Source organism: Lichenostomus cassidix, unplaced genomic scaffold (assembly GCF_008360975.1).
Source record: "Lichenostomus cassidix isolate B80296 unplaced genomic scaffold, HeHo_3.0 HiC_scaffold_40, whole genome shotgun sequence".
In the NCBI taxonomy this organism is placed as follows: domain Eukaryota; kingdom Metazoa; phylum Chordata; class Aves; order Passeriformes; family Meliphagidae; genus Lichenostomus; species Lichenostomus cassidix.
The window spans coordinates 898,357-911,865 of NW_028147459.1; the positions used below are offsets into that span (position 1 = coordinate 898,357).

Here is a 13,509-nt window from a genome sequence, read left to right on the forward strand (position 1 = left end):
GCCAGGGGGCGCCACCTCCTCCCCCGGGCCCCGCCTCTTTGTGACGTCACAACCGAGGCCACGCCCCCTCCGCCCACCCGTGGCGCTTCCGCCCCGCGCGCGGGACCGGCGCGAGGAGCGCGCGGAGCCGTGACCCCACCGTGACCCCTCCGTGACCCCTCCGTGACCCCGCGCATGGACGGGGAGGGGGAGGGGGAGGGCGCGTCCGCCCCGTCGGGAGCTGCCGGTGAGGGGGCGGGGCCTCGGGAGGGGGCGGGGCCGTGATTCCGGTATGGGCGGGGCCTGGGTGGGGGCTTGGCCGTAAGACCCCCGTGGGTGGGGGGCGTAGGACCCCCGTGGGTGGGGAGGCGTGGGGCGCTTTGGGGGGTCGTGAGACCCTTTGGGGGTGGTCGGTGTGGCCGTGGGACCCCCGTGGGTCGTTTTGTGTCTGTCCCCGGGGGTGTCCCGCGGGTGTGGCAGTCCGGGGGTCGGGCTGGGGGTCCGGCGGTGGTCGTGAGTGGGTTTGGGGGTCCCTAAGTGGGGGTCTGACGCTCCCCGTTGCCCCCCAGCCCTGCTGTACCTGCCGGACGGGTCAGGGCTGTGTGTAGGGGGATGTGTTAATCCGGGGGTGGGCGTGGGGGTCCCGGGCGATGTGTGGGGGTCCCGGGGGGTCGCACAGCTCCCCCGTTGCCCCCCAGCCCTGCTGTACCTGCCGGACGGGTCGGCGCTGCCGCTGCCGCTGGAGCCACCGCCGGGCCCCACGGCCGCCGAGCTGCTGCGCCGCCTGCAGGGGGCGCTGCGCCTCCCGCCCGCCGCCGGCGACGCCCTGGCGCTGTGGTTGGGGTCGGAGCTGCTCGGTGAGGGGGGACAGGGGGACATTGGGGGGACAGGGGGGCTTGGGGACACTGGGGGGGACAGGGGGACATGGGAGGGAACATGGGAACAGGGACATGGTTTGCGCTGTGGTTGGGGTCGGAGCTGCTCGGTGAAGGGGGACAGGGGGACTTGGGGACATTGGGGGGGCAAGGGGACATGGGGGAAAGGGGGACATGCTGGGGGAATGGGAGGGACACAGACATGGAGGGCAACTGGGGTCACAACTCATGCTGTGGTTGAGGTCACAGCTGCTCGGGTGACATTTGAGGGCTCCCACGGGTGACAGGGGGACGAGTGTGGGACCCCCGGGTCCTTGGAGCTCCATGGGCCCCTGTGGGTGGGTCCCTGTGGGGCTCCCCGTGGGTCAGTGTGTCCCTGTGCCCGTGGGGGTCCCCGTGGGGGTCCCCATGAGGGTCTCCGCGGGTCCCTAAGTGGGTGACAGCCCTGTGTCCCTTCCAGAGGTGCAGCTGAAGCCACGGCACAGACCCCTGCGCCTGGTCCGGCACTGGCCGGAGCTGCTGCTGCGCTTCAGCCTCGGCTCGCCCGCGGCCATCGCCCAAGGTGAGGGGTGGGGGGCCCGAGAAGGGGGTCCCATGGGGCGGGGGGGAGCCCTCGAGGGTCTCCCGCCCCCACTGACCCCCCGGAATCCCCCCCAGATGAGCCATGTTTGCAGCTGCGGAGGAACGTGTTCTTCCCCAAGAGCCGGGAGCTGGAGGTGAGAGTGACACGGGGGTCCCCGAGGGGGGCGATCTATGGGGGACACTGGGGGTGTAGGGTGAGGTGTGGGGTGGTCTGGGGGTCACTGTGGGGTGACCTGGGGGTCTCTGTGGGTCGCAGCTGCAGGAGGAGGAGCTGCTCAGGTTGCTCTATGAGGAGGCGCGGGAGCAGCTGAAGGGGGGACGATACCCCGTGGATCCCCCTGAGGCGGCCGAGCTGGGGGGTCTCAGCTGCCGACTGCGTCTGGGACCCTTCGAGCCCGGCCGGCACACGGAGCTCAGCCTGCGGTCAGCACCGGCCGGACCCCACCCGCGGGACCCGCCCCCCGGGAACCCCTGGGACCCCCACCCATGGGACACCCCCTGGGACCCCACCCAGGACCACCCTGGGGCATCCCTCGGGATCTCCCGCTTGTGGACACACCTGGGACCAGCCCCGAGACCCTCCCCTCTACCTGGGACACCCCTCCACCTGTGGGATACACCTGAGACCCACCCACGGGAACCCTTCCAGGACCGCCCCACCCCATGGGACCCTCACCCCGTGACCCCACGATACCCCACGTCCCCTCCGGACCCCCTGTCCCCGCCCGTGTCCCCTCTGACTCCCCTCTCTGTCCCCCCCAGGCCACTGCTGGGGGAGCTGCTGCCTCCGGGTCCTCCGGCCCGCTGGGGGGCGCTGTTCCGGCGCTCTCGCGAGCCTGGCCCCGCCCAGCGGCTGCTCGAGGCGTTCTCGCGCGCGCCGGGCGCCGAGGCGCCCCCTGCCGGATTGTACCGGGACTTCCTGCGCCGCTGCCACGCCCTGCCCGGCTACGGGTGAGGAGGGGCGGGGGGGACCCTAATTAGAGACCCCCAATGGGACACTCTAATGGGACATCCCCACCGACACCCCCAGACCTGCAGGGATTGCCCTCCAGATTGATGGGGACCCCCAGGGAACTCCAAAAGGACCCCCCAGGCACAGCCCCACGACCCCCAGAGATATCCAATGAGAGCTACAGACCCCCAGGGACCCCCCCAGACCCGCAGGGACCACCATAGGACCACCCCCAGACCCCCAAACTCCTTGGTACCCAAGCCCCAGGGGACCCCCAGGATTTCCCCCAGCATCAGGCCACCCCAAAGTCACCTCCCAGCGCACCTGGGAACCCAGCATTTTGGGGGGTCGCAGGTGTTTTAGGGGGAACCTCAACGTTTTGGGGTGACCCAGGTGTGTCCTGCTGTCCCCTCCAGGTGTGCCTTCTTCCCAGGAGCCATCGAGCGACCCTCGGGGGGGCTGCTGGGCCGGGGGGGGCTGCGTCCCGTCAGCGTCGCCATAGGGCTCGATGGTGTCACCATCATCGACCCCCGACAGAAGGTATTGGGGGTTTGGGGGGCTGGATTGGGTCTGGGGGTGGCAGGGACACCATGGGGTGACCTCCCCCGTGTCCCCCAGCACGTGCTGCTGTCCCTGACGTACCCCGAGCTGTGCTGGGAGCTGGTGGGGGCCGTGGGGCAGGATGAGGACCCCGCGGGGCAGGAGGGGGACCCCGCAGAGCCCCCCCAGCTGTGGCTGGAGTTCGATGGGGACCACGAGGGAGCCCCCGTGAACAGATTGCTGCGGGTGTTCTCCCCCCAGGTGTGGCGGGGTGCTTGGGGACAGCAGGGGACACTTGGGGGTGGTGGCAGGGCACTTGGGGGGCAGTGGGGGTGGTGTTGAAGGCGCCTGGGGGGTCCTGGAGCCACTTGGGGGGCTGTGGGGGACAGGTGGAGGTCAGTAGGAGGGATGGTTTGGGAGCACTCGGAGGTGTCTCTGGGATTGGTTTGGGGTTCCCTCAGGGGGGTGGTTTGGGGTGGGTTTTGGGGTCCTGTGGGGGTTGGCTTGGGGTTCTGGGGATAAGTTTGGGTCCTGGGGTCGTTTGGGGTTGAGGATATCGGTTTGGGGTCCTGAGGGGGTCGGTTGGCATCTCTGGGGTGGGTTTGGGGTCCCTGGGGGTGGCTTGGGTTCTGGGATGTTCTGGATAAATTGGGGGTCCTGGGGTCAGTTTGGGGGTTGTGAGGATATCAGTTTGGGGGTCCTCAGGGGGTCAGTTTGGGGGTCCCTGGGGGGGTCGGGGTGTTTGGGGTCCTGGGGTCGGTTTGGGGTCCTGGGGGGTTCGGTTTGGGGTCCCTGGGGGGGATAAGTTCGGGGATCACCGGTGTCAGTTTGGGATAGGTTTGGGCATCCCTGGGGTGGGTTTGGGGGTCCCAAGGGGGGATCCTTGGGGGGTTCCGGGGGGGTTCGTCTCGTGCCGCCCGTGCTGACAGCGCCCCCAGGCGGAGCTGATGAGCGCCCTGATCGAGTACTGCATCGAGCTGGGCGGGGCTGCCCCGCCCACCGAGGACCAGGCCCCGCCCGCCGCCGCCGAGGCCACGCCCACCGAGGCGCGCGGCGCCCCCTTGCGGCGGCAGGAGAGCGTGACCCGACCCCGCCTGCAGCGCCTCGCGACCATCGACTACGTGCGGGAGGGTGCGACAGGCGACAGGGGGACGGGGGGGACATCGGGGGGACAGGGGGACATGAGTGGGACAGGAGGACATAGGGGATATGGGGGGACATTGCGGACATCGGGGACATTGGGGACATGAGGAGGACAGGGGGACATTGGGGACATGGCGGGGACAGGGGGACATGAGGGGGACTGGAGGACATTGGGGACATCAGGGATATGGGGGGACATTGCAGGCATCGGGGACATGAGGGACATTGGGGACATAGGGGGGACACGGGGACATTGGGGATATGGGGGACATTGCAGACATCAGGGACATGAGGGACATTGGGGACATGGGGGGACAGGGGGACATGAGTGGGACAGGAGGACATGGGGGACATTGGGGATATGGGGCGACATTGTGGACATCAGGGACATGAGGGACATTGGGGGACGTGGAGGGACATGGGGGACATGGGACGGACAGGGGGACATGGGGACACACACATATGGGGTCACCCCAGCATTTCGGGGGGTAGGGGGCATGAGGGGGCAGCTCAGTGGCTTCCAGGGGACATGGGGGACGACAGGGGCGTCGGGAGGATGTCGAGCAGAGCTGGGGGTGTCTGTGGGAACATGGGGACACGCACACAGGGTGGGGACACCAGAGCCTGGGGGGGAATTGGGACAATTGGGGGGACATCAAGGCGGTTCCTGCCCTAAATCCCCCCAAATTTTCCCCCCTCCCAGGGCAGGAGCTGCGGCGGGTGAAGCCCCCCCGGCGCTCGGCGTCCTTCTTCAGCCGGGGGGGGTCCGGGGGTGGCACCTACAGCCCGGTGGCAGGGGGGACAGGAGGGACAGGGTCCGAGCAGGGCTGAGCCCCCCAAACCCCTCCCAGTTCAGACTGGGACCACTGGGAACCCCCAGACCTCTCTGTCTTTGTATCCTCACCCCAATAAACTGCACTGTGCCCCCCCTACCCCCTATACCAGCCAGGGTTTGGTGGAATTTGGAGCATTTTGGGGAAATTTGGGTAGGTTTTTGGGTTAATTCAGTGGTTTGGGGCGGTTTGGAATGAATTTGGGGTTAATTCAGGGTGATTTGGGGCAGATCAAAGCTGATTCGGGGTGGTTTGCAATTAATTTGGGATGTTTGGGGTTAAATCGTGGCAGTTTTGAGCTAGTTTGGGATATTTGGGGCCGATTTGAGTTAATGCATGGCATTTTCCAGAGGGTTGGGGTGAGTGTGAAGCCAGTTTTAGGGGAGTTGGGACAAAGCCACAACACTTTGGGGCCAATTTTGGGGCCCATTCGAGGGGATTTGGGGGCTATTCTGGGGGGTTTGGGGCCCATTCTGGGGAGGGGATTTGGGGGCTATTCTGGGGGGTTTGGGACAAGCCACGGTAGTTTGGGGCCAATTCTGGGGGATTTGGAGTCAATTCTGGGGGGTTTTGGAGTCAATTCTGGGGATTTTGGGGTCCATTCTGGAGGGTTTGGGACAAGCCACGGTAGTTTGGGGCCAATTCTGGGGGTTTTGGGGCCAATTCTGGGGGTTTTGGGGCCCATTCGAGGGGATTTGGGGCCAATTTTGGGGGGTTTGTGGCCACCGCAGCCAAATGGCGGCCGCAGGTGACAGCAGCCATTTCGGGCTGGGGATACAGGGACACGCGTGTGTCACGCTTGTCACACGTGTAACGTGTGTCAAGGGGTGCTGTGTTGGGGGAGACTCCCTTGTTAGTGTTAAATAGCTCTTTGGGGTAAATCCCACCAATTTTGAGGCAAATCCTGCTGATTTTGGAGCATCACTCATTGTCCATTCCCGACCTTCACAAACCCACCCAAAATCCCCCCATTTAACTCTCTTTTCCCTTGCAGCAGAGCTGGGTTTAACCGATTATCACTTTTTCTTCTTACCCATAAACCCCACACGCCTCCACTCTGCGGCAAAACCCCAAATAACTTCTTTATTTTTAAGGCGCTTTCTAGAAATTTAAGGATTTTTAAAGGGACAACCGGTGCTGTGGGAGGGGTCGGTGTTACCGCGGCTTAAAAAACGCAGGGAAACTGCCCTGAAATCCAGTGTTTTACAAACAAGGGGAAGGAAATGCAAATATTTGATGGAATATATTAATTATTTGGAAGAAATATATAGTTACCTGAGGGAAATACTGAGGAAAAGCCTCCCGGCCTCCCCCGGGCCGTTCGTGAGGGGAGACGCCATATTGGAGGGGGGGCACTAGGTTGTGGCTGAATAAAAGTGATTTTTCTGAGGGAAACGAGACATTTCTGAGGTAAAACCTTTTATTTCTGAGGTAAAATCTTGTATTTCTGAGGGAAATAACACATTTTCGAGACAAATCGGGTAGTTCTGAGGCAAGTCGGACACTCCATGAGGGAAATCGAGCGGTTTTGAGGCAAATGGGACATTTCTGAGGGAAAGGAGACATTGATGAGGTAAAATCGGACGCTCCTGAGGGAGATCGGGTGTTTCGTGACGTTAATAGGACATTGCTGAGGGAAAACGGCCCTTTCTCAGCCAAATAAACGCTTTTCTGAGAGAAATCGGGCATTTATGAGGGAAAAGCAAATTTTCCTGAGGGAGATCGGGTGTTTCATGACGTTAATAGGACATTTCTGAGGGAAAACGGCCCTTTCTGAGCCAAATAAACGCTTTTCTGAGAGAAATCGGCCATTTATGAGGGAAAAGCAGATTTTCCTGAGGGACAGCGGAAATTTCCCGAGGTAACTCGGGCATTTCTGAGGTAAAATCAAGGAGAAAGGGGTGTGTTTTGTAACTGCACCATCTCTCCGGACGCAGCGGGGGTGACTCCAGGAGGACGCAGCGATCACACAGCCCATCCTCCCCCGGCGCCGCCCCCGCGGCGACTGCGGCAAAGCGAGGGGCGGGGCCTGATGAGGGGCGTGGTCTCGCTGTAGCCCCGCCCACTGTCGCATCACTTTCAGATCGCTCCGCGCGCGGATCCCTCCGCCGGCCATGTGACGAGGGACGCTTCACCCCCCAAATCCCTCCGCGGCGAGCCGCATCACTCCTGTTCATTCCGCCGTATCCTTCCGCGGCCGCTCCCGCCCCCAAAATTCAGGTTTTTTTGGATAAAAATGGGCGTGGGGGAGGGGCGGGATGAAAGGGGGAGCTGTGGGGGAGGGGAGGGAGAGGGGGAGGGGGTTCTGAGCCCTTTTAGCGGCGGTTGGAGGGGAGAGGAGGATGCGATAAAGTCCCCCCTGCGTGAGGTGATTTTCAGGCCTCTTTTCGTGAGGTAAAATTGTGTGAAAAACCGTTAAAAATGGTCGGTTTTCTAAAAGCTGCAAAGCCTGAGGGAAATGGGGGGTGTTTTCTAAAAGCTGCAAAGCCTGAGGGAAATGGGGGGCTTAGAGTGATGAATCGTGGTGATTTTACCTCAAAAACCCACTGAAAAAGGGCTGGGGGGAGTGGAGAGGTTGCCTCACAGTTTGGGTTAAAAATGGGCCGTTTGAGTTAAAAAAATAGCTAAAAAACTGCAGGTTTTGCCTTAGTGGTGATTTTTGAGGTCAAAATCTACATCCTGTGGCCAAAAAATGGCTCAAATTGACCTACAAATGCTATTTGGCCTCTTTAAAAGCAGTTACAGTGCTATCACTGTTTAAAAATAAATAAAACTAACATTTTCTTTTATTTTTTTCCTACTAAACTTGCAGGATTTGGTTAAGACCACCTTTCGAGAGGAAAATGTTTTAAAATAGCCTCTCCAGGCTCAGCTCCTGAGGAAGCAGTTTTTGGGGACATTTTCATTCCAAAAAAATCAATTAGAATTAATCAAAAAATGTTGGAAGTGAGAAAATAAAATGAACCTGAAACTGGGGGGATGTGGTTGAAAACACTCAATAATGGGGAAACGATTGCTGCAAAAATAATTAGTGAAATTAAGCCCCCTTATTTTTTTTTCCTGATAAAAACTTCACATTTTTTGAAAAGCTGATTGACCTTTTCCATGGAAAATTTGTTAAAATTACCTCTCCAGGACCAGATCCTGAGAAAAAGCAGTTTTTTGGGGGATTTTCATGCAGAAAACCTGAACTTTGGCCACGTCAGAGTTGCTAAAATAATTTTAATATTTTAATTATGGCTTAAACCGGCCACAAATGGGCAGATTATTGCTGTAAAAATTATTATTGAGGTAAATCTCCCCAAAATTTAGGGTTTTTTTGAGTGAGGCCTTTCTCAGTGCCTCATATGGGGGGAGAAAAACCCATATTTGGAGGTTTTATTCGTGGAAAAATACAGAAAGTAATAATAATAATTAACGACAATAAGGAAATTTTTTTTTCTCCTGCAGGAAACGCCCCAAAAATGTCGGAGCAGCTCCTCCCACACCCCCAAAATGCCTCATTGGCTTCGTCAGCAGCTTTAATTAGCGACAGAGCAGCTTTAATTAATGGTAATTATAGGTTTGGGGGGGTTCTCCTCCCTGCCAGCATTTTTGGGGTGTCATTTCCTGTCTGGAAACGCCTCAAAATGAAAAAAAAGTGCCTAAAAATGTATTAAAAATGCCTCAAAATGCCTGAAAATGTGGGGATTTTATTCCCCTGGTTGAAAACAGGGATTTCCATGACTCAGCATGGCTTTAAATGGGGTGAAAATTTTAATTTCACTGAGATTTTGGTGCATTTCTGCGGTTAAAAAAGGAATTAAAATGGTGGTTTGGGCTGTGCTGGTAAAGGGAGGGAAAAAGGTTTTTAAAAAGGGTCTTTTGGGGTTTTTGGGGGAACAAAACTAGGTGAAAAGCGGGGAGTTTGGGGTCTGTGTGCTCTCAGGGACTTTTTATCACCCAAAATTTGTGACCTTTTGGGGAGAAACGGCGACTTTCTGGCAGCAGCCCAACCCCGTGACGCAGCAAAAGCAAAAAAAGAGAGCAAAACGAGTGAATAAATAAATAAATAAAGCTCCCAAACCACCCGGGAAGGTCGAAACGAGGAGTTTTAGGGCAAAAATTGGCCAAACCGAACCAAAAAATCGCTTTTTAAATTAACCATTCTCATGCCGGTCCACGTGGAGAGGGGGGAGGGCGGTTCGCGAGGGGGGAAAAAAATCCCAAAAAACGGTAAAAAAAATTAAAATAACAAGTGAGGAGGGTTGTTCGCAGTGGGGGAGGTGGGTTTTGGGGGGTGATTTTGGGGGCTGCTGCCCTTTTTTGGCGATTTTAGGGACTATTTTGTCGCCCCCGAAGGGGAGGCGCTTGGCTGCTTATAAAGGAGATCGCAGCGCCGGCAGCGCCCGGCCGAGAATTAGCCCCGAAAAGGACCAAATTCGGCCCAAAACCGCTCGATTCTGAGCCCAAAGCTCTTAAAGCTGCTCGAATTTATAGAAAAAAAAGCTCCTAAAATGGCTTTATTTTCTACGCAGAGCTCCCGAAATGGCTTTATTGCCTGTGGAAAGCTCTTAAAGCTGCGATATTTTGGAGAAAGAGCTTCTAAAATCGCTTTATTTCATAAAAGCGGCTCTTAAATCTGCTCTTTTTTTAAAAAAAAGAGATAAAAACTGTTTCCTTTAGAGGAAACTGAGCTCCTAAAGCTGTTTTCTTTCATTTAAATCCTGAATTTGCGGCGATTCCAGTAATGGGGAAAGCCGGAGCAAGCCGGGGCGTTTTAAATGGAAAAAAATGAACGAAAAAAAACCTCAAAAAAGCTCTTAAAGCTGAGGTTGATCGAAACCAAAGCTCCTAAGGCTGGTTTTGAAGAAATCGCTGCTTTCAAAGCCGATTTCTGGGAGGAAACGCAGCTCTGTAATTCTTTAAATGCTGTAATTTGATAATTTTTGATAAGCCGGAGCGAGCTGGGGCGGTTTGAACTTAAAAAGAGCTTTTTAAGCTGCTTTAATTTAAAGAAAAAAGCGCTTGTTACGCTGTTTTCTGCTAAAAAAGCTCCTAAATTTGATTTAAAAAAAAAAGAAAAAAAGCTTTTAAAGCTTAAAAAAGGTGATTTTGTCCCCAAACGGGGCCGGGCCGGGCAGCGCAGGCGGGGCGACCGGTTTGGGGTGAAATGCGGCATTTTCAGGATCAGGATGGATTGAGAGGAACGAATTTTGAGGGAAGAGCAGGAAAACTGAAGAGTGAAGATGGAGTCGGCAGGGAAAGGGAAGTTTTTCTTCGCAGTGGCCCCATCTGGGGGAGAAAAAGGACTTTTTGGTAAAATGGCGGCAGTTGGGCGGGGTAGGAAGAGAGAGAAGAGGAAAAAAAAAAAGGACATTAAAAGAGAAAATAGAAAAAAAAAGAAAATAGAAGAAAATCAGGAAAAAAGAAAATAGAAAATAATTGGAAAAGTAGAAATTGGAAAAATAGAAATTGGAAAAAAAGAAAATGAAAAAAATAGAAAATTGGAAAAAAAGAACATAGAAAAAAGAAGAAAATTGGAAAATAGAAGAAAGTAGAGAAAAATAGAAAATAGAAAAAAAATAGAAAATTGGAGAAAATAGAAGAAATTAGAAAAAAGAAAATAGAGCAAATAGAAAATAGAAGAAAATAGAGAAAATAATAGAAAAAAGAAAATAGACTGAAAAATAGAAAAATATACAATTGGAAAATGTATAATTGAGAAAAACGAAGCTAGAAAAAAAGAAAATAGAAAAAAATTGAAAATAGAAAAAAACGAAAATAGAAAAAAAACGAAAATAGAAAAAAAGAAAAACCCAAGTGCTGAAAATTTGAGAAGATGGAAGTGAAAGAAAACAGGGAAAAATGAGAAGAGAGAAAAAAAACTAGAAGAGAATAGAAGAGAGGAAAAATGAAAGAGGAATTAGAGGAGAAAATAGAAGCGAAAACTAATGAAAAAAAGAAGGAAAAAAGGGAGAGAAAAAGGAAGAAAAATCCCAATTTTGGGTGTCCCGGAGCCAGGAAAATTCAGGAATTTGAGGAAAATTCCCCAATCGGAGCCGGAGGCAGCGGCCGGGTGAGGCCTCACCCCTCTTGGGGGTTTGGGAATTTTGGGGGGATTTGGGGGGTTTTGGGGTTTTGTCGTTTCAGGCGCCGTCGCCGTCGCCCCTTTTCCCTTCCCCCTTTTTCTATTAAAATCCCCAGAAATGGGGAAAAAACCCCCCAAATCCCTCCAGCGCCCTCCGGCTCCGCCGCTCCCGCCGGCGCCGCTCAGTAAGTGTCCAAAATCTTCTGTTTTTATCCCAAAGGCGTCGCGCGGGAGGGGCTGGTGATAAAAAAGGGATAGAAAATGCTCAAAAATGTTTTGGTTTTTTTTTTCTTTTTTGGGGAGGGTGGGGAAAGAGGGAGGGGGTGTCTCGAGTGTTTTTCCCCCCTTAGGGAAGCAGCAAAACGCAGGGAAAAAAGGAAAAAAAAAAAAAACGGTGAGAGAAAAGCCGAGGAAAGGGAGGACAAAAAAAAAAAGGATTTAACCAAAAAAAGGCCAGTCTGCACTCAAAACGCGCTCAGGAGGTTCCTGCAGGGATTTGAGGAGAAAACCCCCCAGATTTGGGGAATGCAGAGAAGTAAGAGTCGATTTTTAATTTTCATTATTTTTGGGAAAGGTTTTTTTTTGGGGGGAGGGGGCGGTTTTGGGGTGTTTTCCGCCCTTTCCACAGCCGCAAGTGGGAGGAAATCAGCAGGATGAAAAAGAAGCTTTTTTGCCCCCCCAAATTGAAGCTGGAAGATCAGGAATGTGGCTCCAGGAAGCTTCCTTTAGGAAAAAAAAGAACGTAAATCCCCCCCCTAAAAAAAAATCCCCGCGGAGGGAGGGGGCTGGAGCAGGCGCGGGGGGAGGGGGACAATAATCATGTTTTCAGGTTTTTTTCTCCAAAACCAGCAGCAGGAATGGTTAAATTTATAGCCTTTTGCCCCCCAAAAAAACGAGTAAGTGTAGGAGCGAGCGAGATTGGGGGGGGGAGCCTCAAAATTGAGGTAAAACCCCCCCAGATCGGCGGCGGTGGCGGCAGGTACCGGGCGCGCCCCTCCCCCACCCTGAGCCCCCCCCCGGGACCCTCGTGGGGGGAGGGGGAGGGGCGGCGGATTTTGGGGTGATTCCGGCCGGTTTGGGGGCGTCGGGAGGCTGGGGGGGAGCGCGGGGTGTCCCACCCCCCCGGATGTGGCATGCTGGCACCTCCCAACCCCAAATCCCAACCCGAAACCGGCGGAAAACCGGCGGTTTGACCGATTCGGCCGCTTTTCCCCCCAAAAAACCAAACGGTGCTGACAGGGTTTGTGGTGGGGGGGGGTCTCGTGGGTGTTTTTTGCAGCCCCGCCGGCCCTGCCCCCCCGCCAGAGGAGCCTCCGAGAGAGACAGATTGGGGCAAAAAAACCCCCCAAACAGGGTCTGCAGGAACAGTAGGGAGCCAGAAGTTGGTATTTTTTTGCCGCTTTCACCCCAAAACGGGCCGTTCCAGGGATGGAAGGGGAGGGGGAGCTTCGGGTTTTGGCTGCTTTCCCCTCCAAAAAAAAAGATCCCAAAATTGGTAAAATTGCTTCAGAACGCGCTGCTGGCAGGGCCTGCCCCCAAGGTGGGAATTTGGACAAAAAACAGGGTTTTTTCCCCCCAAAAAAATGCTTAGTCAGCGCCTTCGCGTGGTGCCTGGGGAGGGGGAGGAGCTTTTGAACCGTTTTCCCCAGATTTTCCCCCAAAAGCGAAGGGATGGAGGAGCAGGCGTGGGGGATGGGGGGTTGGTGTTGTCTCTCTCCCCTCCCCACAGTGACAGTGCCAAAACCGCCTCGATTCGCCCCAAAACGGACAATTGGCTCCAAAAAAAAGGCTTAAAACCCTAGAAATTCCCCCCAAAATAAGAGGGGGCAGGAAAAGGTGAGCCGAGCGGAGTAAGTACCGGCGGGGCCCCGGGAAGCGCCGACCCCAAAAATCCCCCGTTCTCAGCCCAAACCGCGATGGGGGGGCGCGTGATTAACCCTAAAACAAAAAAAAAAATCCCAATTTCGGAGCTAATTCTGCGCCGGGGCCGCGCGGTTTAACCCGAATCGGCCCTTTCTGAGCCCGTTTAGCGCCGGGGCCGCGCGACCGACCCTAAAATCCCCGATTCTGATCCCGTTTTGCGCCCGGATCGCGCGGCTGACCCCAAATTCCCCCCGTTTCTGAGCTCGCTGTGCGCCGGGGGCGCGGGATTAACCCAAAATCCCCCGGTTTGGGCTCTGATTTTGCGCTCGTGACCCCGAAATTTCTGGTTTTGCGCCTGGGTCGGACCCAAAATCCCCGTTTCTCCGCCCAAATCGCGCCGGGAGCGCGCGCTGAACCCCGAACCCCCCAAACCACCTGTTTTCGGGTGTGCTCCGGCCCCAAATTCCCCCCTTTTTGCCCCAAATCGCATGGGGCGGGGCCGGACGTGCTTTGGGGAGGTTTTTTTGGGGTTTTTTTTCCCGTTTCGGGAGGTTTTTTCTTTTCCTGAGAAAACTTTTCCCTGTTTTCTCAGGTTTTGCTTTTTCCCCTCCGGACCCAAAAAGGCCAAAAAAAAAGCAAAAGGCGCTGGTGGTGGCACCCCTGGGACCCCCC

At 55.4% G+C, this 13,509-nt stretch overlaps 1 protein-coding gene across 2 annotated transcripts; it reads left to right on the plus strand.

Annotated features, from left to right (window-relative positions):
• Positions 1-51: 51 nt before the first annotated feature.
• On the plus strand, positions 52-5,010 carry FRMD8 (FERM domain containing 8). Of its 2 annotated transcripts, none has more exons than XM_085046454.1 (10): positions 52-226; positions 549-836; positions 1,315-1,416; positions 1,512-1,570; positions 1,693-1,859; positions 2,199-2,387; positions 2,805-2,928; positions 3,007-3,189; positions 3,867-4,059; positions 4,775-5,010. In XM_085046454.1, the coding sequence occupies exons 1-10, from the start codon at positions 175-177 to the stop codon at positions 4,900-4,902; spliced, it is 1,485 nt and encodes a 494-aa protein (XP_084902580.1). In that variant the 5' UTR covers positions 52-174; the 3' UTR covers positions 4,903-5,010. The 2 variants fall into 2 exon arrangements, with proteins under 2 accessions (XP_084902580.1, XP_084902581.1); XM_085046455.1 differs by having other exon boundaries at positions 53-226; positions 678-836.
• The last annotated feature ends 8,499 nt before the right edge of the window (positions 5,011-13,509 follow it).